Here is a 24,246-nt window from a genome sequence, read left to right on the forward strand (position 1 = left end):
CCCAGAGCCCCAGGCCAGGCATCCACAAGGAAGGATCTGGTGGAGAAGCTCTGCAAGAAGGCCATCAACCAGTCCACAGCAAGCCTGGCTGCCTCCAGCTGGCTGGACAGATGCGGGCTAGAGAAGGGGAGAAGAGGAAAGGGGGGTTGCCTGCCCTGTTTCCCACCTGAGGCTGAGGAAGGGGAGGGAGATGCCATGGAAATGTGCTGTCGGGAAGGCAGCTGTAACTCAGAGCTCTAGCCTCCTGTCCCATGAGGGCAGGGCCATCGGGCACCAAAGGGATTCTGCCAGCATAGTGCTCCTGGACCAGTGATATGCCCGGCCCCGTCCTGGCCAAGCTGCCGGCCTAAATCCGAGGCTTCATGGAGGTCACAGCCACTGTTGGTTCTGCCATTGCGGCCGTGTGGAAGTTCAATCCTCCCTTTTCCTTTCCCGAGAGCCTCCACCACCCCAGGATCACATTCTCACCGACTTCTCCCTGCCCAGTTCCACTGGGAGAAGTCGGCCTCTTCCTGACGGGCAGCTGCACCACTGCCTGGCGCTGCGCCCTTCCTTTGCCCTGCCTGCTGGAGATTGTTTGTCGTGGGCCTGGTCTGCAGGGATCCTACTACAAAGGTGAAATCCAGGATAGTGTGCCGGAGCGCTGCCAGGACCCAGGCACAGGCATTAGTGCCCACAGGTGGAAACAGGTGAATCTGAAGAAACGGTGGGTCTCAGCCACCCTTGAGGTCTTCCCAGAGCAGCTCCCGTCTGTGGAATCCAATGTCTTCCATCCCACGTGGCCGAGGGCCAGGCTTCTCACTGGGCCTCTGCAGGAGGCTGTGGGGGCTGCAGCCTCTACTGTGGCATTTCAGTCCTGACCACCTTCTTAGAGGTGAGATGGAGCAGGCCCATCTGCTTCTGCCCTTTTTATAATAGCTGAAGTTAGCTGCCCTGGACTACTCACCATCTAGTCTCAATTTAAAAAGATCCCCAAGGCCACAGGGCTCCCACCTGAGGGCTTGTCACCTCCCCCACCTTCTTCCTGAGTCACTCCTTCTGCAGCCCTGCCCCCAACCCGCCCCACAGCTCTCCCCAGATTTCTATCTCCCTGGCTTCGTGCCAGTTCCTGCAAGTCGATGGCACCTCCCTCCCTCCCTCTCAACCACTTGAACAAACTCTGAGACACCTACCCCAACACCAGCAATGATGCCAAGGGCCATTCGGCTCTCAGCATGACTATTTTTAGAGACCCCGTGTCTGTCACTGAAATCTTTTTTCTGTAGGAGACTACCCCTCCCCCCTGCAACAGCTGCCCCTGCTGACTGCACCTCTCCTCCTCTGACCCCAGGGAAAGGGATCATGGTCAGCTCACATCTTCTGCCCCCACTGCCTAGGGACCAACAGGGACAGGAGGAAAGTCACTGACCCCGAGACGTTTACATCCTGCACAGCTAGAGGTCCTTTATTAAAAGTGCACTGTTGGTTTCTGCTCAGTTCTTCTTTGATTTGTGCTGCTGTTTTCTCTGGAAGCCTCTTTAGGGAAGAGAACATACCGGTGCAGGCTGGGTGGAGCCGTCCCCCGGTGGAGCACAGGCATACAGAAGCCCCCGCCCCAGCCCTGTGGCCTCAGGCCAGCCTCTCGCTCCCTGAAGGTGGTCCCCGCACAGTCCCGGGACAGTTCCATCACCGCCCTCTCCTAGGGCAGCAGGTCTGAGGAGCCTGTCCTGGCTGTGTCCAGGTTGGAGCAATGACCCAAGTCTAGGATTCCCAGTCGTCCTCATCCTCCTCTGCCTGTGGCTGCTGTGGTGGCGGCAGAGGAGGGATGGAGTCTGACACACGGGCAAAGGCTCCTCCGGGTCCCTCACCAGCCCCTGGTCCTTTCCCAGAGATGCCTGGAAGGAAAAGGCTGAGTGAGGGTGGTGGGTGGGAAGCACTGGTTCCCCCAGCCCCCAGAGACTTAAACATAGGAAGAAAAAGGCAGGAGAGAATTACGATGTGCCGGCCCAGGGCAGGCAGCGGCCCTGCCTCTTACCCTTGCGCCTCATGACCAGCTTGTTGAAGAGATCTGACATCAGGTCCCCACCTTGGCTCGTGGCTCTCACTGCAATGGGAAAGCCAGAATGGAGTGAATGGTTCAGTCACATGAAACCCCAGCTCCCTGTCCCCACCCCGACACTCCCCAGCCCTCCAAGGCTACTGTTTCCCAGTTAGCTCAGAGCTTCAGTCTATCCCTGATCCAACACTGGGCACTGATGAGAAAGCGAATACGTTTGAGGAGCACTCTCCCAGCCACCCTCGGGAACAGGGCCAGGGTAGGCAGCACCACTGCACAGATGGGGAAACCGGCCCAGAGAGGTGAGGCAGCTTGCCTGGGGTCACTGAGCAAGGCACAAGCAGCGCTGGGCGCAAGCTCAGAACCGCAGTGCCCAGGGCACTGCTGCAGTATGCGAAGGCATCACATCACCCGGTGTCTGCGTTCACAGCAGGCACTATGGGTAGCCTTAGGAGGCCTCAGGTCCAGTCTCTAAAAATAGCTCAGGAGGCTGTGGTGGCTGACCATTGCCTTGGACCAGTCTCGGCAGTCGAGGAAGATTCTCCTTGTCACAGTTGGAGCTGAGTGAGCTTAGAGAGGAAAGCTCCACTAAGGCTCCCAAACCAGGAAGGAGCCATGGCCCAGGCAGGAGGGCTGAGGACCTCGGACGGTGGCCTGGGGCTTCTGGCACGTGCCCTAGGGGAAGCAGGGGCAGGCTTACAGGAGCAGGGGGTGGGCGCAAAGCACCCTGTGGACTCAGTGCCAGACGACAGGCAGTGCTTTTGTCCGAGGCCCTCCAACCGCAGGCTCCGGGGCCCGCTCACCTTGCTCCTGCTCCTTCTGCTTCTTCTTCTCCAGCTTTCGCTCCTTCACGCTGCGCAGCTTGGCCTTGCCGATGCCCCCAGCTTGGCGGATGGACTCTAGCAGAGTGGCCCGGCCACCAGAGGGGTCGACCACTTCCCTGGGAGCTCCCTGGACTGGAGCTGGGAGGTGGGGAACAGGACAAGGAAGAAAGGCTGCTCAGGCAGGGCTGGGGAAGCTTATCATGTCCAAGAGCCCGCTAGGAGGGAGGGCACCTCCCCTCAAATGAGGAGGCCCGTGTTAGGGATGCTGAGCCTTTGGAGACTGTGCGGGGCCTGGGCACACAGGACCTGGGCACTGACTTCTGCAACACCTGAGTGCAGGCAATGTGTGTGCAGACACCCCCTGCCCCTCTCCAGCCCCCACCCTGCACAGCTGGACCCCTGAGCTAGCCAGGCACTGACAGTCAGCTGCACACACGAGCCAGCAGAGGGGTTTTGTGCCACTTCTGGATCCTATAGATGGGAGATATAACAGTAAAGCTGAAATGCTGTAATTTCAGGGACACGGAATCATTTGTTGCTGTAGTTCGTCATTAGACCTTCTTTCCGTAGTTTGTTATCAGGCCTCTTCTTTCCACTGGTTTCACTTGGAATGGGGAACCAGAGCCTCACTTGTTCAGGCCCCCTCCGCCCAGGAGGTGAGCATTTCAGAGCTCTACAGTCTGAAAACCACTATTTTATGAACCAAGTAGAACAAGACATTTGAAATGGGAGCTACTTTAAAAAATCAAGGATTTCTGACCCCTTAACAAACCCACGGACAATCCACCTGAGTGCACCAAGCACACCAGCAATGAGAGAGGTGTCCCCAAAGAGCTGCTCCCACCTGAAGGAGACCCGCCGCTGCCGCTGTCCTGCCTGGCGCCTGGGCCTACGGGGGTCACGGCTACGGGTGGAAGTGGGGGTGCACTAGCCAGCACCTCAGGAGCCGGGGGAGGTGGTGGGGGCGGGGGCGGTGCTGTGAGCACCCCATCTTCTAGGTCTGAAAGAGAAAGTGTGGGGTGTCTAGGGAAAAAGGTGTCTGAGCAGGGAGGTCCCTGGCCCAGCTCCCATCCCAGCGCCCAGCTCACCTGGCTTAAGAGGCTCAGCTACCTCAGTGTGGAAGGTGGGCAGTTCTGGAATGATGCCAGGGGCAGAGGGGGCAATGCCGGGGCCCAGGTCGGCACTGTACATGAGGTCGTTGGCAATGCCAGGCAGGTCGGGCAGGTAGGATGGCACATCAATCTCAGGTACTTGGCCCAGGTCTGGCACATAGAAGTAGTTCTCTGGAACCTGCAGGATTAGGTATGGACATGTGAGAGGTGACAGGGACCTGCAGGGGCATACTGCAAGGCCTTGTGTGCACCCCCACGAGTGGAATAAAGGGCTCAACAGCCTTGCCTGGAGAGGAGCCCTGGCAGGGTCCCCAGCCACTGCACCTGTCCCCACCCCAGCCCTGTTTCTCGCACCCCAGCCCTGTTCCTCCCTACCCCAGTCACTGCACCTGTCCCCACCCCAGCCCTGTTCCTCCCACCCCAGCCCTGTTCCTCCCACCGGCTGGTCCAGCTGCTCTCTCTTGCTGATGGACAAGGGGGCATCAAACAGCTTCTCCTCCATCTCCACCCCCAGCATCACGTGGGTCTTTGTTACAGCACCAGCCAGGGGGTCCAGGAAGACATACTTCTTGTACCTACAGGGGCGACGTGGGGGTCAGGCAAGCTGACACCTGCCATCCTGAGCCCACATTCCCACCTCTCCCACACCATCAGGGGCACAGTGTGCACAGTGGGGTCCCAGGCCTCCCAAGCCAAGCCACCCAATTACCCCCTGGCTCCCAGCCTCGGTGCTATACCTGTGTCTGATGCCCTCGGTCCCCACTAAGCCAGGCCGGGCCTCCCACCCACACCCCTCGGCCCTGCCTTCTGGCCATACAAGTTCTCGGTGGTGTTGAAGAGCAGCAAGGAGCTGACAGAGCTGATGTTGCTGGGAAGACCCCCAAGCCCCTCCTCTGCGTCATCCTCAGGTTCCGGCTTGGTATTCACGCACACAGGAAAGTACTTCAGCTTCTCCTGGGAGGGCCAGGGGGGCCAAGGGATAGTGAGTGTTTAGTGCTGGGCCAAATCAGCTGCCACCCCTTCCCAGTCAGCCTCCTCTGCGGGACAGAACCCTATGGCAGTCCGGGCTCATCCCCAGCATCCAGGCCTCCAGGTGTGTGACAGGCCGTGTGATGTGCATGGCCAGCAAACCTGCAGGGCCCGCTCGTCCAGGGTGCGGTGCTTGCTCTGGATCCTGTGGCGGGTTCGTCTCTGCAGGCCAGGGTCCTGGGCACCTGTGAAGATGGAGCCATATTCCTGCAGGCGCTCTGGAGCAGGGTACTTGGCACTGGAGAACACCTGTGGACACAGGGATGAGTCTGAGGGGCCCCAAGAGGCTCAGAGGGCTAGGCTTGCTTGGCAGGAGAGGGTGGGGTTGGGAGCCGGGGCGGGATGAAAGCCCAAGGTATGGGTGGGCATCAGGGCAGAGACTGGGCAGCCTCAGAGGCATGGAGAAACGGAGGGACAGCCCAGCAGCCTCAGGACACAGGGGTATGGGGGCTACCTTGATGGCCTTCTTGCTGCCCTTGATCTTCTCAATCTTGGCCTGGGCCAAGGAGACCTTCTCCCCGATGGCCTGCACCTGGCTCCGGCTCTGCTCTACCCGCTGGGAGATCCTGCCATGGAGAAGATCACAGAAGCTGGGGCTGCTCCCTACCCCCTGCACACCTCCTGCTCCTAACAGCAGACCTGCTAGGCCAGGTCCTCAGGCAAGGGCTCTTAAGTCAGGATCATCTACTTGCCAGGGCCGAACTTGGTGCCATCCAGGTGGCCTCTACAAGGACAATCTGACCTGCAGGATCGAGGAGTTGACAGTACTGAGTTCCCTGCACTCGGTAGGGACACGCAGCCACCTGGCACTATGCTGGCACCTGCACGTGCTATCTGAAGGACAGCCTCCAGGGCATGCAGAGGATGGTATTGACACATGCACACATGGCTGTTGATGGGGCAAGGCAGTTCACAACCCCTCACCATCACGTGCAGTAGACAAAGTGGCCTCTGCAGAGGGGGAATTGAGACTGGAGGCTGAGAATGGCAAGGCTGGAACTGAGTGTTGTTGCCTTTCTGAGGAAGAACTGCCCCTGCACATAGTGAACAGCTCACTGAGCAAGCCCTGGGTCCCAACCACGGCCCACGGGCTCTGAATGGTCTAGCTCCTCACCCATTTCCAGCTCCCCTGGTGCGGGCTGGGCCCAGTGACACCACTGCCCTGCTGTTCCCCAGATGTGACAAGTGCATTCTTGTGCACTTGCATCTCAGGGAATGCCGTTTCCCCAGAAAACCCTGTGGCTGGCTCCTGGTGTGCAAGACCCAGGTGCCTGATGCTTTAAGGTACATAACCCCACTCATGCTTTTCCATGTTGTTTGGCCACAGTAAGGCCGCTCTCACTGCAAAGTTAACTCTGATGCGTGTGTGACACACCATCCTCCTCCCAGTCACCTCTGTAGCTCCCCTACCCCTAAGAACCCAACCCTTGCCCACAAGGGCCACACTCCACATTTAGAGAAGCCTCAGCATTCACCTGGTACGTGCGAGCCTGTGTGAGGCACAGGGATGACAAGGCAGAGGCACAACTGGGGTTCATGAGGAAAGGCAGGAGGAGGACGTGGGATGGCGAAGGGTTGCAGACTCTGGGCTAGGGAATGCTGGGATTTCTCTAAAGGTTAGAGCCAATAACCTGGAATCAGACCCAACAAGCCAAAGCCACTCCCACCAACTTCAGAAGGCCTTGGCCCCAGAGAGCCAATTTCACAATCCAGGGGTCCCCATCCCCTAATGAGTCTGCCCTGATTACTGCAGGGGGCTCAGGCATGGCAGGGCTGGGAGTACCAACAGGCACCCAAGCAGCTTAAGTGTTCCATGACAGACCAGTATGAAGGTGGCCACCATTCAGAATGAAGAAAGAAGAGCATCGTCTCTTCCCAGTGAGGAAGCAGGGTAACCACCCAGCTCCATCTTTTCTGGCTGGGGAGAGGCCTTCATCTGCTGTGAGGGGTCCTCCAGCACAAGCTGTTTTAATTCACCCCAGTTGGCAAGGCAGCCTTATTCTGTCCCTGGGTACTGAACACAATCTTCAGTAGTTGCATAAGCTCTGTACTCGAGGTCCACAGGGGCAGTGGGAGGAAACTGGGACTGGGGAGGGACAAAGTCTGCTCCGTCCTGGTGCTGCCACAGAGGAGAGAAGGGCTGATCACTCAAAGTTGCAAACACCAAGCTCAACAATGAGCCCTGTCAAGTTTCTGGAATGGATTATTAAACAGAGTCTGTAAGTGCTTAGAAAAGGCAGAGGTGAGTCCCAGGGGCCAGCACTGCTCAAAACGCACAGCATTTCTCTTTGTAACAGGGTTATTAGCCTGCTGTGCCTGGGGAAAACTTGCAGCACAGTGCATCTTGAGTCAGCATGGATTTTGACGGCTTCTAACAAAATCTTGTGGACAAGATGGAGCTATGGGGGTTGCAGGAGAGAACATATGGGAAAAATCAGAGCCAAATGAACCACAGCCCCGAAGGGCACTGTTGAACAATGGTCTGGTTCCAGCCTTGCATGGAGAAATCTGGCAGGGCCCTTCCAGTTCATTCAACACCTGGTTAGAAAACGAGGGCTAGTACAGAGGGGTAAAATGGTCTGCATGATGGAATCAAGGCTCAGATAATTTTTAAAGGCCACAGGGTGGACTGCAATCATCAGGATGACATTTATAAGGAAGAAATGTGAAGCCCAACATTTAGGGTTTAAATATCAAGTGCACAAATATAGAAGGTGGAGGGAACTTGGTTTAGACACAGTTCAGGTGAAGAAAGACCTGGAAGCTTCTGTTAACTATAAGCTCAGTAGAAGCTAAAAGCATGTTAATCAATATAAAAAGGCAATGAGCTCTTAGGGCACACAGCTCCCTGTTCTTCTTCTGCCCTTCATCCTTCTTCCACTCAGCAGGGACCATGCACTCTCGTGGAGGCACCACAGAAAACAGGGCCCTGGACTCACGAATGAGTCTACGCCAGGCACCAGTCTCAGCCACAGTCATATCCCTTTAAACTGGATCCACAGTCAGAGGACTCTGACCTCCCGTACAGACTGCCCTCTGTCTCATTCACTGCTACGTCTCTAGCACCTGGGATGGGGCCTGATGCGTAACAGCCACTGGCTGAACAGAAAGTGACAAATTTGCGAACATCTCAAGGAGGGTGATGAGGATGGTGATGAGTGAGAAACTGCCAAGATATGAAGATAACTGAAGGATGTTCTGGCTAAAGATCAGATGACTTCGAGAATATGATCATTCCCTTCAAATATCAAAAATATCAAAAGGGCTGTCGGGTGAAGTGCGTAAACTTCTATCAGGAATAGTGGGCAGAGTTGCAAGGAAACAGCTCCGTGCCATTTAAAAAAAAAAAAAGACAACAACTTTCTAATAAACAACTGCATCACTTTGAAGAGCAATTAGGGTGCAGCTCACAAGCACCATCCAGGGTGCTCCAAGCATGAATCCTCCCTGAGGTGGAGGCAGAAGACATGATCCTGGGGCTCTTTCCTTAACCGGGAGCCTATGAGACTAAGGAACGGCATGCTTGCTGACAAAGCTCCCGGACTGTCTATTATCTCGTGGTCACAGGCCATGATGCAGAGGACAAGTGTACATTCAGGGTCAGAAAGCTTGCAGCATGTCTGCTCTCTCTGTGGACTGGCAGGATGGTCTGGGAGGCTGTGTTGGGAAGGCCTGTAGGCCTCACTGGGGCCAGGGCATTGATGAACAATGCCCACCATGAGGGTGGGGGAATGGTGCCATGAGAGCCATTTGTTTGCCATACCTGGTATAGACACCCTTGGCTTGGTGGCCTACTTCAAGGTAGGTCAGTTTACAAGCTCAGTGCTGAAGCCATCCCCTCTGGCACACTCACCCAACACGAGGGAGGAAGCTGCTCTGTGGGCATAAGGGACAGAACTGGCTCACCCAGCCTGCTCTGCGCGTGGTCTCACTAAGGGTCCGTCTTCCTCTATCTCCCCTGGAGAGGACCATCTCCAAGCATCCCTCGATTCCCATCTCCCAACTCCACCCCTTACTGTTCAGTATCTTGAGTACATTCCATTTGAAAGCACAGTGCTGGGGCCATGGGAGTCAAAGACAAATCAGACAACACACTCCCAAAGAGACTCAGGCCTCCCGGGTAAGTAAGAGATAAGCATCAATAACCACAGCATCCCATGGGCCTGGGTTTCACGTCTGTTTAGCAGCAGCGCGACCCTGGGGAGGCCACTCACTGGTCTTTGCCTCAGCTTCTTCCACTGAAAAATAGGAATGGTCCTTTCTACATCATGTGATTCCTGTGAAGGTGACAAGGAGCTGATGATGGCCCATCACCATCAGCACACCAGTCCCTAGAGGCTGTGGGGAGGAGGAAGCAGGGAGCACCTCCTCCCGCTCCTGATTCACTGCTTCTCCTCCCCTGCCTGTCGTGACCCCAGGGAAGCAGACCCTGAACCTGTGCTCTTGCCTTTACCTTCATCTTCTCCACTCTGGGATAAGTAAGAACGACTTGCTAATTATGCAGTGATCTACTGCGACTGTAACCTTGGGGACCACCAGGTGCCAATCAGTAGAGAGAACAGGGGAGAAGGATGGAGGAAGTGAGGACAAGGGGAAAGGGGAAAAGAGGAAGGGGAGAAGAAAGGAAGAGGTGGGGGAAAGGAAAAAGAAAGAGATGGAGGAAAGGACCAAGAGCTTTGCAGAGAAAATCACCCTTCTCGGGGGGAAGGTGCTGGGCAGTGGCACGGCCTCTTGGGTGAAGAGGTTGGGCAGGGGCTGATTGGCAATGGCAAATGACAGCATCCAAACTTCCACACACAGAGTCTGTTCCTTCCTCTTCCCCGTGCCACCCCAACTCCCTCTTGCCTTGTCACCTACGTCATGGGAAGCAGGTGACATATCTGGCCCGATATTTTTGGGGCCTGGCTTCTCCCAGGTGAAGAGGGGAGAGATGGAGGGGCAGAAAGAGGAGACAGGAAGGGGCACAGCTAAAGAGAGCCTGGGAGGTGCTTGTCATTCCCTCCAGTCTCTGCCACTCCCGGCTGCGACAGAGCAGGAGAGAGCACAGCCTGGAATGCTAATTTGCCAGGCATTCACCTGCCTGCGCCACTGGGCACAGGCACCAGTAAGGCCAGGGACTGGGCTGTGCTGGAGCCTGAGATGGGGTGGGAGGGAGAGAGAGTCTCTCTTCTGCCCACGTGTTTCTTCTGTGCAAGAGGTTTCTAAGCAGGAGGAGCATGTTTAAGGGTAGAGATTCAAGGCCCCGTGGGGACACGGAGGAACCAAGGCAAAGCTCCTCGGCACCATCCAGAGGCCTGGCCCACAGGCTCATGGGAAATCAGCCTCTCATGCCCTGTGAGCTGAGTGCAAGGGAGAGGCAGCACTGTCTGTGCTCCCCATGCAGAACCCCTACACCCCTCCAGCCCCTGTGCAGGCTGGCCTTCCCAGCAGACATCATACACCACATTCCAAGCCACACTAAGGCTTCTTTCCAAGCCTGTGGCCCCCATTTCTAGACCCTATCAGGGCAACCTGCACGCCTACCTCCCTACCCTGCCCTCCTCCTCCAGGAGCCTGCCCTAGGTGGAGTAGGCATGTGGCTTTCCTCTCCAGCACCTATTTCCTCTTTACTCAAGCAATGGCCCCGTTTCCTTTGGGGAATCTATCTCTCCTGCAGGCTTACACCCTGAGCTTCAGGTGGGTGGTCTGAAGAGCACCTTGGTCTAAGCCAAGTAGCATGTCATAGTCCCCTGGCCCCAGCGATGGATTCTGGGACAGACACAAGGACCAATCCAGGTGAGTGTGGCCTCTAGAGGAAGTGGGGGACACAGGAGAGCATTCTTTCCTGCTGAAACTGACTCTGCCATGTCGCCTTGCCACCACGAGAATATGGCCTGTCTGAGAATGCAGCTAGACCCAAAGCAGCAAACTGACAAGGAAGGAAAGCAAAGCCAGGTCCTGATGACGTCATTTTAGCCCTAACTCCAAAGGCTGCCCTACTGGTTACTTTTTGCTTAGCTTGGTTTGGGGAGTTCTGACAGGTGTGCCACCAATTCTTACTGATTTCTCTCCCTTCTAGGCCCTGAGAAGCCCACACGGTCCATGCTACACAATTAACAATTAGTCTCGCCCTACATGTTCCCATTCCAGCCTCCAAGCTCTTTAAGGACACAGTTTCAGCCACATAATTGGTGTCTCTTAAAGATCCAGCATGATGTGGAGCACATGGTGGAGAGATAGATGCAGTGACCTGGAACGTGGCGTGAGAGAGCCAGGACTCAGGCCCAGTGCTCCTGAGAAGCATCTTCCCCTCCGTGGGCTGTGCCAGCAACTTGAAGATCCCACACTCAATGAACGCAGCACTCCACTCTCCAGAAGATGCCTTCCTGCCCTCTCCTCATCCCATCCCTGGGCAGGGGACATGCAACTGTCTACAAGGTGCCAAGTACCAGGACAGGAAAGGAAAGACACCAAAAATCCAAGGCTGCCCTCAGAGAAGGGCAACCATGCAATCCCCATCTTGGTGAGAAAACACAGTTTCTGAGGGAATGGTTTTGGCCTCCATTCTAAGCACTGAACATGGGGTGGCCATAATCTGGAGCTGATGGCGCTTAAAGACCTGCATCCTCTTGCCTAGGCGTCCCTTGGGCACATTTATCACAATGATAAGCACAAAAGGTGCATCCAACAATTTCTGTAACTACGGATGACAGGTTCATGAATGGCAACCAAGTCCAGTAGACGGGTCAAGATTATCAACAGGGAGGAGTTAGCATTTCCTGAAGTCTTCCTAGGTGCCAGGCACTGTTTCATTCCTTTGCATGTTTTCATTCATTTAGTCTTTAAAATAATTCTATCAGGAAGCTACCATTATTACCACAACTTCACAGATGAGAACATTAAGGCTTAGAGGGGTTGAGTTGCCCAAGGTTACAGAGGAAGCAAACAGGAAAGCTGGATCTGAGCCAAGGCATCAGCTCCAAGGTGACCCCCTCAGCCACTTCAGTGCATGACCCCTTGGTTACAGGGACATTCTTGACAAGCTTGGGGCAAGCCAGTGAGTCAGTGGGGGGAGGTCATTCAGGAAGAGGTAGGCTTCCAGTTGGTGACAGAAGAGGAGGCTGCACAGTGAAGGATCAGGCGCTCCAGGTCTGGCAACAACCAGGCAAGGGCAGGGCAGGGGTGACTTGGAGCATGAGAGGGACCTGAGTCAGGCAGTCACATACTTCCCACTGGGGTCCACCATGTGAGGCACTATGTGGGATCCCAGGAAGGAGACCAAGCCTCATTTCAGGTTGTTCATGGCCAAAGACAGGACCTGTGCATCCAACAACCGCTGGGACCTTTGCCGGGAAACAGCAAACATCACTCACTCACTCATATTAGATAAACACTGAATGAAAAGTCACCAGAGCCCAAGGACTGTGCGAGGTCAGCGCTGCTGATACAAGAAGCTTAGCCCTCCAACTCGGCTCCCTCAATGGCCACTCCGTGCTCCAGCCATGCTGGCTTTCTATTAGGTCCTCTACCTCTGGGCTACAGTTCATGTGCTTCCTTCTTTCTGGAATGTTCTTCCTGACCTACCCACTCAACCCTCAGACTTTACCACAAACGTCATTTCCTCACATCCTCCTTCCCTGACCCGAGATCAAGCCAGGTCTCCCTGACCCAAGACCAAGCCAGGATGAGCCTCGCAGCACCCTACCTCCCCTCCACAGAGGCGGTAATAACCCACAGAACCTGGGGCCATGATCTGTGGCTTTGAACCCTGGCTCTGTCACTTGGCCAGGTCTCTCAGCCTTTCTGCACCTCAGTTTCCTCATCTATAAAATGGAGATGACAGCAGTGCCTGCTCATAAAGCGTGGCGAGGGCTAAATGAGTTAATGCACTCAAATCAACGGTGGTGCATGGTTAATGCTATATAAATAACAATGATTACCAAATATTATCAACAGGCCTTGTCACAACTGTTATTAAATAAGTAATTATGCATTGGTTATTAGGTCTTTCTCTCCTGCCAGCCTGTGCGCTCCAGCTGGAGAGGGATGCTGCCTTATCCATGGCTGGATCTACAGAGATTCTTACAACGCCTTGCACAGAAACTCTATTGGGTAACTATTTGCTGGCTGCAGGAAAAAGTGAAGGAATACGCCCCCCAAATGGGAGGAAGAGAATGAGTTAGGAGAGCAGAGCCACCATAGGAAACCAGGAGGCTAAATGGGGTGGAAGGGAGTGAGCTCTCAGACTCTCAGGAGCAAAACCTTCCAAGCTGGGCTCTTACCTCAGCCCCTCCCACACAAGGAAACCAGATGGGTCCCCCAGGACCAGGATTTCCCCTAGAGGGCTGCTCCCAGAGGGTAGGTTGCTGGGACTGCCCAGGATGGGGATGGTCCTCTGATCAGGAGGAGGTGGGTGGCAGCACCCACCTGCTGAAGATGTCTCCAGAGACCTTCTGCAGGTACTGCAGGGCATCTGCCATCTGCTGGACGGCCTCCTCTCGCCGCAGGTCTGGCTGGATGAGAGGCACGGCATATGTCTGACCTGCCAGGGAGTGCTGGGTCTTCACAGGAGTCATGGTGCCTGTGGGTGGGAGCCGGAGCATCAGAGCTGCCCACGCCCACCCGCACCCACTCACTCTAATCCAGCCATGAGTACAAGGCTAAGGAGTGACAAGAATACATACACAATTCTCCTCAAAAAGGAAGGAGAGACAACACAGCCCTCATCCCCACTATGCACATAGCTTCAGCCTGCACAAATAGGGGAGAAGCGGACAGAGCATTTGGTAGGAGGCCAGGAGCACACAGATGGGAGTCTGCTGATGCCTGTTGAGTGAATGAGGGAGGGGGAGGGCAGGTCCAGGGACTGGGGAATTGGTAGGGCCAACGGAGGAGTTCAGAGAAGGTGCAACATTTCTGACCCCTTACAAGGTGCTTGGTAGCTGCCAGGCACCCTTTCCATACACTGTCTCAGTTCAGCTCCCGACCTCGGATAAACAAGAAAGAAACCTTAGTTGCAGAGAAAAAAAGAGGCTGAAAACCAAGGGATGGAAATGGGGTAGTTGGGGAGATTGCCTGATCAACTGCCAAATGGTACCCAGTTCTAGAAAAGCACAAAAAATGTGCACACATGGGCTCTTCCCACTTTAACCCCTGAGAATTTGAGGTCTCCTCCTGAAACAGACTGGGCAGTGGCTAGTGACTCTAGGTATAGGGGTGTCCAGCCCTGCTCACCTAGATAAGAGCTTAGGGGGCTTTAGAGGAAGGAGGTGCATGTGGGGGTGGAGGACAGGAAGGAAAAACACTCCTGGAATTGCAAAGTGAGGGCAGAGTCTATTTATATTGGGTTTAATTAACTCCTCTCCCTGGTGCCACTAAAGCAGCAATCACACTGCAGACGGCACTGATTTGATTGGCAAGAGATGCACCAGGCAGAATATTAAGGGACCAGGCCCCTATAAATAGGCCTAATCACAGCCCCTCACTGGAAAACGGTAAGGAAGACATTAATCAGCCCTGGCACTGTGCCCTAAACCTGCTCTCCTAAGCACTACAGTGGGGCCTTGGTTGCAACACAAGTGGGTGGGGCTGGTGAGTGTGGCATGAAGGGCCTAGGTTTCATTTGAGTTTAAAATGCTGTGACACTGGGTAAGTTGCCTTCTCTGAATCTGATCCTTTCTATTTCCCATTCTCCAGACTGAGAACCAGCACTGCTGAGATGTGGTTATTCCCAATAATAATTTGTATATTTCACATAACACACCGCACGAACATCTTCACACAGCTGAAGCCTGCACCTTTGCTTCCCCTGCTGGCTTCCCCAGCCCTTCCTTCTACCCTCCTCAGGCCAGCACTTTTCACGATCTCAGGCGACCATCCTGCTCTTCAGCTTTTTCTCCAGCAGTGAGCTCCTCCTTTGTGTACAGGCTTTCCAGATCTGTACTTGGCTTGAATACTCATCAGGGCCCAGGAGTTACTCCTCACCTCCCACTTCTTTTTCCTCCAATCATATAACCAAAGCATGGCCAGCTGATGCCCAGCCATCTGAGAAGCCTAACCCTCTGAGACCATCACAGCCCTTGTAAGAAGGTTCCTCCCTCCCCTTCTTTGTATTTATACTGATGCAAGTTTGCTGGCCATCCTAACTTATTTCTGTGCCTCAGTTCTCCCATATGTAAGATCGCAAAGAGGATAAAGGTGCAAGATATTTCCTGTGCGCATCTTAAGATGAATTCCTTGTTTGTGTGTATGCTGTTTGCTTGCACACACATAAGACTACATACACAATTCCCCTCAAAAAGGAAGCAGCAAGCCCGTTAAAGAATGGGACCGAAGGCTGGGCATGGTGGCTCACACCTGTAATCTCAGCACTTTGGGAGGCCTAGGTGGATGGATCACCTGATGTCAGGAGTTTGAGACCAGCCTGGCCAACATGGTGAAACCTCGTCTCTACTAAAAATACAAAAATTAGCTGGGCATGGTGGTGCACATCTGTAGTCCCAGCTACTTGGGAGGCTGAGGCAGGAGAATCGCTTGAACCTGGGAGGCAGAGGTTGCAGTGAACCGAGATCGTGTCACTGCACTCCAGCCTGGCAACAGAGCAAGACTCCGTCTCAAAAAAAAAAAAAAGAAAGAAAGAAAGAAAGAAAGAAAGGGACTGAATACACCTGATAAGTGGTTTACTTTCTGTCTGCAAATATCTACTGATTATTTATTAGGTACAGGCCATGATCACAACAAAGATGAATAAGACACTACACTAGCCAGGAAGATAGTCTCAAAAACAATTAAACTCAAATTAAATTCACTCTAATCCAGCCATGAGTATGAGGCTAAGGAGTGACAAATCCCTTTTGGGGTTAGGGGAGTCAGGATAAAGCTCTTAGCAGAATGTATGCCTCTCAGCCAGGTGCGGTGGCTCACGCCTGTAATTCCAGCACTTTGGGAGGCTGAGTTGGGCAGATCACCCGAGTTCAGGAGTAAGACCACCCTGACCGGCCGGGCGCAGTGGCTCACGCCTGTAATCCCAGCACTTTGGGAGGCCGAGGCGGGTGGATCACGAGGTCAAGAGATCGAGACCATCCTGGTCAACATGGTGAAACCCCGTCTCTACTAAAAAAATACAAAAAATTAGCTGGGCATGGTGGTGCGTGCCTGTAATCCCAGCTACTCAGGAGGCTGAGGCAGGAGAATTGCCTGAACCCAGGAGGCGGAGGTTGCGGTGAGCCGAGATGGCGCCATTGCACTCCAGCCTGGGTAACAAGAGCGAAACTCTGTCTCAAAAAAAAAAAAAAAAAAAAAAGACCACCCTGACCAACACGGAGAAACCTCGTCTCTACTAAAAATACAAAATTAGCCAGGCGTGATGGCATATGCCTGTAATCCCAACTACTCAGGAGGCTGAGGCAGGAGAATCACTTCAACCCAGGAGGCAGAGGTTGCAGTGAGCCAAGATTGGGCCATTTCACTACAGCCTGGGCAACAAGAGCGAAACTCCATCTCAAAAAAAAAAACACGAATGTGTGCCTTTCTACCAGGTACGAGAAAGAAGGTGCAAAGTCAGCACTCCAGGTGAAAGAAACAGCTTGAACAAAAGTGTGTAGGGGAACAGCAAGTGGTCTTGAGTGCTGAGGGTACAATCATCCTTGGGGAAGTACTAGAAGAATGATAAACAGAGGTCAGTTTGTTAAAAAACACTCAAAATTAAGGTTAGGAGTTCAGACCTGTGCCAGGAATGAAATCCTTAGACCCGTGCTGTCCAGTATGGTAGCCACCAGCCACATGCAGCCACTGGGCACTTGAAAAGTGGACCGTCTGAATTGAGATGTGCCGTAAGTGTAAAATATGCACCAAATTTCAAACACTAAGAAAAAAGAATGTGAAATATCTTATTAAAATATTTTATGTTGATTATATGCTAAAATAACCATATTTGGGATATACTGGATTAAAAAATGTATTACTAATTTCATCTGTTTTTTACTCTTAGAAATCACATATGTGACTTAAACATTTCTTTTCTTTTTCTTTCCTCTCACTCAGTGTCCTGTGAGTCCAAAGAAATGAGTCTCTATTCTTTTCGGGCAGGAGATATCCTAGAATGAACTCCGACCTAAGCATCAAAATTAATCATCTAACATTATCATTTATGGCCCCTTCTTCCTATATCTGGTAGCTTTTACATGATCATGAAGATAACCTTATTGTCCCTCTTTCAGCAGGGCATGCCTACCTACATATGTCAGAACCGGCGTTACTCCTCAAGAATCTCATTTAACTCTTAATATCAGTGAATTTATCATCATCCCCAATTTTAGATAAGGAAATGGGGTTAGAAAGACCAAATCACATTTTTTTCAACATCAAAACACTAGCTTGAGATCAAGCCCAGACTTGGATCTGTTGTCTGAATTCCAAGCTTTTTGTTATTTATTGACATGCTTTGTTGTTTTCAAAGTAACAAGTCACCTTATCTTGATACTTTGCCTTTATGTAAAGCTAAATTAGATCTGTTTTTGATACTGAGGGAAGAACAAGGGAATCTAACACTAACCAGCCCCTCCTGCGTGGTAAGCACTTTCGTTACTTTAGTATACATCACCCCAATTGTTTGTCTTCACCACACACTTTAGAGGTAGGAAGTACTATTTTTACAGATGAGAAAGCCCAGGCAGAAAGGGGTTAATTGGCAATCATCTTTTGAAAAGCCTGTGGTGCTCATCAGAAAAGGTGATGTATCATCTCTTATTTAGTGGACAGACAATAAATATCTGAAAAGTCGTCTTCTCTAAGGGAATTTTATAATGAGACACCCTAGCTCCTCAGTTCCACAGTGGGTAACTGGGTAACTGCAATTCATTCTAGGTCCGTGATATTTCCTGTCTATCCATTTTGTTACTCTTCAATAGATTCCACAAATGTATAAATATTATTTAATAATTGTGTTTTTCTTGCATCTGTCATGTTCATCAAGTTTTTTGTGATTCTTTTTAAGTGACAAAAGTTGCACATGTGTATCGCACAGTATTTCTAGTGGACAGCACCGCTTTAGAGAATGTGGTGTAAACTGCGCGCTCCCAGGAAAATGCACTCACCGCACGCCTCTCTCGGAGCCCTCCCTGCAGACCGTTCTCTCACACCCCACTCCTGGGTCTCTCCCCGAGTTACAGGCCTCGCTGTAGGCCCCGGGAACCCAAAGCAGTGTCAGAAACGTGGGGTCCCCTACTAGGGCCCGGGCGCTCCGGGCGGGCAGCAGCTGCGAAAGAGCCCCGCAAGGCTTCCCAGAACCCGGCCTGGGAGGGAAGGCGTGGGAGCGGGGAGGCGGAACCGGGACCCCGCAGAGCCCGGGTCCCTGCACCCCGCGGGCCTTGGCCTCTCCGCTAGGGCCAGGCAAGGCCGGGGCGCAGGGCACGGCTCCAGGGAGGAGGCTCCCGGACAGGCCCAAGACGCCTCCCAGGCGGTCGGGACCCAGCTGCGGCATGCGCAGTGGAGGCGGGCGCCGGGAAGCGGCCGCGGGACACAAGCTCGGCAGGTCCCAGGCCTCCCACCCACCTCACTCCGGCCCCTGCGGTTCCCCCACTTCGCCCCGCAGCTACCCCGCGACTCCACTTCCCGCCGCCCCGGACGCCTCCTCATATGCGCACCGCAATCCCGGAAGCTCCCGCCGCCGCTTCCGCTCCGTCCGAGCCGCCGGGTCCTAGCGCCTCCGGTCTCCGCGCCCGCCCGCGCCTCTGCCCGCCGCCCGCCCGCGCCGCCGGGTCCTAGCGCCGCCGTCACTCTCCGCGGCGCCATCCCCCCTCCGCTGGCTGTCCCTATGCGCGGCTCCAGTACCCGGTAGACCCAGAGCGCTGGCCTGGCCGGCAGAGTCGCGAGCCTGGGCGCGGGACTCACGCGCACTCCGAGCTCCCGACGTGCACACGGCTCCGATCTCTTGTCTTCCCCGCGCCAGGCAGCCTCCACCCGTGCCTTCTGCTCTGCAGACCCTCTTCCCAGGGTTCTGTCCTCTGTCCCCTCGCTGCCTTCCCCTCAGGCTGACGCCGGGCTGTCCGCCAGCCTCGGCTCCTCCGGGCGGCCCTCGCCCTGGGTGCGCCCCGGGGCAGGACCCCCAGCCCAGACCCAGGGCCCGCCCCTGCTCTCGGGCTCAACGCCCGGACCTGTTTCCTGCGCCCCCCAGCACACCTGACATTGTCCTCGCCTCTGTGGGCAGCTCCCTTGTGGTCCACTTAGTTCCCATCCCCCTTTAAGAATTAAATAGAGAAGCCAGAGGCAAAAGTGCAGATATCGGATGGGTCCACTTATGTAAGGTACCTAGAACGGTCAAATTCATGGAGACAGAAGCCGTGGCCGCCAGGGATGGGGAAGCTAGGTGGAGTTGGGCAGCGTGTGTTCAATGGGCAGAGTTTCAGGCTGGCATGGTGAAAGAGTGGTGGAAGTGAATGGTGGTGATGGCGGCACAACAATGTCAACCTACTTAATACCACTGAACTGTATGCTTAAAAATGGCTTAGATGGTGAGTTTTAGGTTATGTATGTTTTACCACAATTTTTTAAAAGCTAGTGAAAAGCTGATACAAAGAAAGAAAATAGGCTTTTGTAAAAAGTTAACTATATAAAAAGAGCATCAGTCCAGAAGTCCAGCAGTAGTCCCTCCTGGAAGCTGCTGACTTGCCCCAGCATTTTTGGCCCTATCTTTTTAGGGTTGCCAGATTAAAATACAGGATGCCCAGTTACTTTGAATTTCAGATAAAGAACGAATAATTTCTTAGCACAAATACATCCCAAGCTTAGTTTGGGACATACTTACGCTAAAACATATTATTGGTTGTTTATCTGAAATTCAAAATTAAGCATTTTATATTTTATTTGCTACGTCTGGCCACCCTACTCTCTTCCTAATGCTCGCTCACTCTCCCAGTTTTGTCCTTCTTCCCTGCCCCCTCATCTGGGGGAGTTGGATCGAGTTGTAACAAGAACATGCAACTTCTCACTGGCTGCAGCGTGTGGTTCCCCACCAGCAGTGAGGAAGAGATGGGTTTCCACCCATGTTTTAGACAGAATGTATAAGTCCTCCCCAAATTCTTATGTTGAAGCCCTAACCCCTAATGTGATGGTATGTGGAAATGGGCTTTTGGTAGGTAATTACAGTTAGATGAGGTTGTGGAGTGGGGCCCTTATTATAAGTCTGGTTAAAAAAAAGAGAGAGAGAATATTCTCTCTCTCTCTCTCTTTCTCTCTCTCTCTCTCTCTCTCACTTGTCTTTTCTTACCAGGTTACCAAGTGAGGATGCAGAGAAGGTGGCTGTCTGCAAACCAGGAAGAGAGCCCTCACCAGGAACCAGTCCATCTACCGCCTTGAACTTGGATTCCCAAGCCTCCAGAATTGTGAAGAATAAATGTATGATTTTAAAGTCACCCATTGTGTGGTATTTTGTTTTGATTAATACAACCTGAAAACATTTTCCCCTCACCCCCCCACCCCCCCGAGCAATATCTGAGTAGCTCAAGGTACTCAGGACATAAGAAAGGAGAAATGTCCCATGCACAAGGTGCAGCCCTGTCTGGGTGAAGCAGCCTGGCACAGAGGGAAGCACACAGGCTCGGGGCTCTGCCACTCATTCTTTGTGTGACCCTGGGCAAGCCATGAATGGGGCTTCAGTCACCCCATTTGTAATGGGGTTTAATTGTGCTTGCCTTGCCTCCTTTTGAAGGCTGCAGAGAAAGGATATCGAAGTATTTTATAATCTGGCTAGGTGTGGTGGCTCATGCCTGTAATCCCAGCACTTTGGTAGGCTGAGACGAAAGGATTGCTTGAGCTCAGGAGTTTGAGATTAGCCTGGGCAATATTATGAGATTCCATCTCTACAAAAATAAGGCCACGTGCAGTGGCTCACACCTGTAATCCCAGCATTCTAGGAGGCAGAGGTGGGAGAATCACCTGAAGTTGGGAGTTCGAGACCAGCCTGACCAACACAGAGAAACCTCGTCTCTACTAAAAATACAAAATTAGCCAGCCATGGTGGTGCATACCGGTAATCCCAGCTACTCAGGAGGCTGAGGCAGGAGGATGGCTTGAACCTGGGAGTCAGAGGGTTGCAGTGAGCGCCGCTGCACTCCAGCCTGGGCAACAAGAGCAAGACTCCATCTCAAATAATAATAATAATAAAATAAAATAGTCAGGCATGGTGTCACACACCTGTAGTCCCAGTTACATGGGAGGCTGAGGTGGGAGGATAACTTGAGCTCAGGAGGTCGAGGCTGCAGTGAGCTATGATTGTGCCACTTCACTCAAGGTTAAGTGACAGAGAGAGACCCTGTCTCAGGAAAAAAAGTACTTGATAATCTGTCAGGTTTAGTTCAACACAAAAGGAAAGTATATATGCTCCATGATGCCTGTGAATATGCACACACAGCACAGCACATACCAAGCCTGGCTGTGCCTGCTCACAAATGCACTGCTAGGCACCACCCTCAGTTCTAGAAACCCCCAGCCAGTTCACCCTCCAGATGGTTCACCCTCAACTTCATAAAAGTTCTCTACCTAATCTACTACTGACAGGCTCACCCCAGACCTAATTTTAAAGATTTCCTAGGAGCTGGATTGCAAAGACTTTTACTCTCAGCCGCTGGAGCTGCAGTGGGAATCCCTGACCTCAGCCTAGACAAAGAACAGCTGCAGGTCATTGTCATGTGTGGACACGGAAGCCCCGCCTGCCTTTGCTGGCCATTGGGCTGAGGGGCCTGAGGAATAAAGGCTACAGGGTTGGTCCCTGGAAGTCTTGCTGAGGCTTGCGTGCATCCCCAGCCTCCTGGATTTCCCAGGATCCATGAGCATGGATTTTAGGAATTCCTGGTGGAGGGGTAAAGAGCATGCGACAGGGTATCCTGAGCCCTGATCCACAGGAAGTAAACTGGAAACAAGACCAAGGACTTAGTTTAAGTTGTTCCCTACCCGGCCTCTAGCTTCTGTGCCACAGTTCCTGGAATAGACTCCCCTCTCCTGAAAACCACTTTCCTCTCCAGCAGTAAATTTCACCAAGAGGTCTTGCTTTTGGGAAGGGCTTCCAAGTATGCCTGTAGAAAGGAGGATGGACATATCCCACTCTCTAAACAGATGGATGCAGCCAGACAGAAAATAGTTCCTCTTGCTGAGGTTTCTAACGTATTTGAAAGAGGCCGGGTCTAGAACTCTACCCAGAGAGCTCTGTGCTGTGTAGGCAAAGATAAGAACCTTCCCTGTGGGAGTTCCAGAGCCAGTTTTAATAAACACCCATGGATGACTGTGTTCAGAGTGAGTCATTCACACCATCCTGACCTGCCCTGAGTTAGACCTTACATGGTCTTCCTTCTCTAGGAAGCCTCTGCAGCCCAGAAGCGTCCGCTTCTCTGAAATGAGCAGCATTTGAATCTTCACCAGACAGACCAGATAGCTTAGCCCTCTTGTTGTGCTATTTGGGTTGTTCTCTGAGAGGCAGTAGAGCACGGTGGTTACTAGGAAGGGAAGGCCTTTGGGACTAGACTGCCTCGGCTGGAGTCCTTATTCTGCTTCATAGCTGTGTGATCCTAAGCATGAAACCTGTGCCTCAGTTTTCACTCTACAAATTTACAATAACTGAATCTGTCTTTGTTGTGAACATTCAATGAGTTAACATATTTGAAATGCTTAAAATGATGCCTGTGTCCATAGATTAATGATGACAATGTTTTGGAACTACGTAGAGATAGTGTTTGCACAATTACAAATGTATAATGCCATTGATTGCTCATTTTAAAATGGTCAAACTGATGTGAATTTCACCTCAATTAAAAAAAAAAAATTGACCACACATGGTGGCTCACACTATAATCCCATCATTTTGGTAAAAGGCAAAAGATGCATATGATCTGAAGAGAACCCAGAGTGTAATACCAACACTTTGGGAGGCCGGCGCAGGAGGATCAGTTGAACCCAGGAGTTCAAGACCAGCCTGGGCAACATAATGAGACTTTATAAAAATAAATAAATAAATAAATAAATAAAAATAACTTGTCCAAGTTCAGACAGGCAGCCTCTTCATAAGCACGTGTATCCTCTATATTATACTACCTCTCATGGAGGGTCTCCTATGTCACAGAGAGTCTGGACTTGAGCCAGAATGTGTAGGAACCTGGGATCACGGCCAGCGGGCTTAGAAGAAGCCATCCCTTTCTCATGCCAAAATGGGCCTCCCACAGATTTGCTCAGGCTTACCTAAAGGCAGCAGCATCGGGGGTCAGAAAGGACTTCATGAAGCCATAAATGCATCCTTCTCGGGGCAGCACCCGGCTCTCCCAGGTGAGAGAGGACTCCATTTGGTAGGCTGCTCCACATTGCAGGAGCTGCACCCTTCCTTTCCTGGCCCTGAAATCCCACTTGTGTGGGAGCTGGGCACAGGGCTGCAGAACTAATCCTTGGAACAGCTCAGGGAGGATTATCTCAGCCACTGTCAGCAGCCGTGCAGCTGGCTCATTCCCAGATAGGGGAGGCCAGAGCCAGGGGCCTGCCACCAGTGGGAAGGCTGGGAAAGAGGAGGCCAGCAGAGGTGTCCTGGCTGTGTGTGGCTCTGAGGGGGCTCTCATGGGTGGGGCTAAATCTCACAGGCAGGATTGTGCAAATCAAATCAATTCTAGCCAGATATCTAGAGCTTGGGGGGAAAAAAAGCCCGGTTGAAAGAATTTAAATTATAAAAACTTAGAAGTGTGAAATGTGAAATCAATCATCAGTTAGGTGCTTATTTAACAATGAGATCCTCCTGACACATAAGCCATATGTGAAAAGTCCTCCTCCCACAAACACATACCCCAACAGGCACTCCCCAAATCTTCCCTACCACCCCTGCGCTGGCATCCTCTCTGTCCTGCTTCACCTGAGACACCCCTTATCTCATAAGATAAACAACCACGGGCGAGGTGACAAGAAGACAAGATACGATTTCCTCAGGTCCTGTTCACTGTGGGAAGAAAGCCCCCGATCTTGAAAGCGTGAATTTGACCAGAGCACACGTAATCAGTATGCAGATTGACTCTCTGGTATGTTAATGTTTATGCATAGATTATGAGGACCAGGTGAAAAGTGGGCCAGGGGAGCCAGATGGGTGTGTGAGTCTTGGGTGGCTGAGATGAGGACAAGAGGGAAACTGGTTCAGAGGCTGCTGGCAATGGGCTGGGGGTGCCAGGAGGAAGGGAGGAAGTTGTTTGAATGTCTGCACGAAAAAGCCGAGGACAGCAGGGTCTGGGTGAATTCAGGCCACCAG

At 52.7% G+C, this 24,246-nt stretch overlaps 1 protein-coding gene, 1 long non-coding RNA gene and 1 pseudogene across 7 annotated transcripts; 2 read left to right on the forward strand and 1 right to left on the reverse strand.

Annotated features, from left to right (window-relative positions):
- The window catches only part of LOC135275429 (gamma-tubulin complex component 5-like), a 34,917-nt pseudogene extending 33,442 nt beyond the window's left edge, over nucleotides 1-1,475 (forward strand).
- Nucleotides 1,424-23,358, reverse strand: LOC105727629 (WAS protein family homolog 2). Of its 6 annotated transcripts, XM_064377620.1 has the most exons (12): nucleotides 18,531-18,549; nucleotides 18,074-18,154; nucleotides 13,407-13,560; nucleotides 5,455-5,566; nucleotides 5,103-5,249; nucleotides 4,789-4,925; nucleotides 4,411-4,546; nucleotides 3,948-4,149; nucleotides 3,704-3,859; nucleotides 2,839-2,997; nucleotides 2,015-2,083; nucleotides 1,424-1,874 (listed from the first exon to the last, which is right to left on the reverse strand). In XM_064377620.1, the coding sequence occupies exons 3-12, from the start codon at nucleotides 13,553-13,555 to the stop codon at nucleotides 1,741-1,743; spliced, it is 1,401 nt and encodes a 466-aa protein (XP_064233690.1). In that variant the 5' UTR covers nucleotides 13,556-13,560; nucleotides 18,074-18,154; nucleotides 18,531-18,549; the 3' UTR covers nucleotides 1,424-1,740. The 6 variants fall into 6 exon arrangements, with proteins under 6 accessions (XP_064233690.1, XP_064233688.1, XP_064233687.1 ...); XM_064377618.1 differs by lacking the exons at nucleotides 18,074-18,154; nucleotides 18,531-18,549 and adding an exon at nucleotides 23,205-23,312; XM_064377617.1 differs by lacking the exons at nucleotides 18,074-18,154; nucleotides 18,531-18,549 and adding an exon at nucleotides 19,158-19,227.
- On the forward strand, nucleotides 19,167-20,389 carry LOC110568522 (uncharacterized). Its single transcript, XR_002478789.2, has 2 exons — nucleotides 19,167-19,489; nucleotides 20,248-20,389. It is a non-coding gene; the product is annotated as an uncharacterized LOC110568522 (long non-coding RNA).
- Nucleotides 23,359-24,246: the final 888 nt, after the last annotated feature.

Source organism: Aotus nancymaae, unplaced genomic scaffold, assembly GCF_030222135.1.
Source record: "Aotus nancymaae isolate 86718 unplaced genomic scaffold, 86718_ANA_hifiasm-v0.15.2.pri h1tg000016l, whole genome shotgun sequence".
Taxonomy (NCBI): Eukaryota; Metazoa; Chordata; class Mammalia; order Primates; family Aotidae; genus Aotus; species Aotus nancymaae.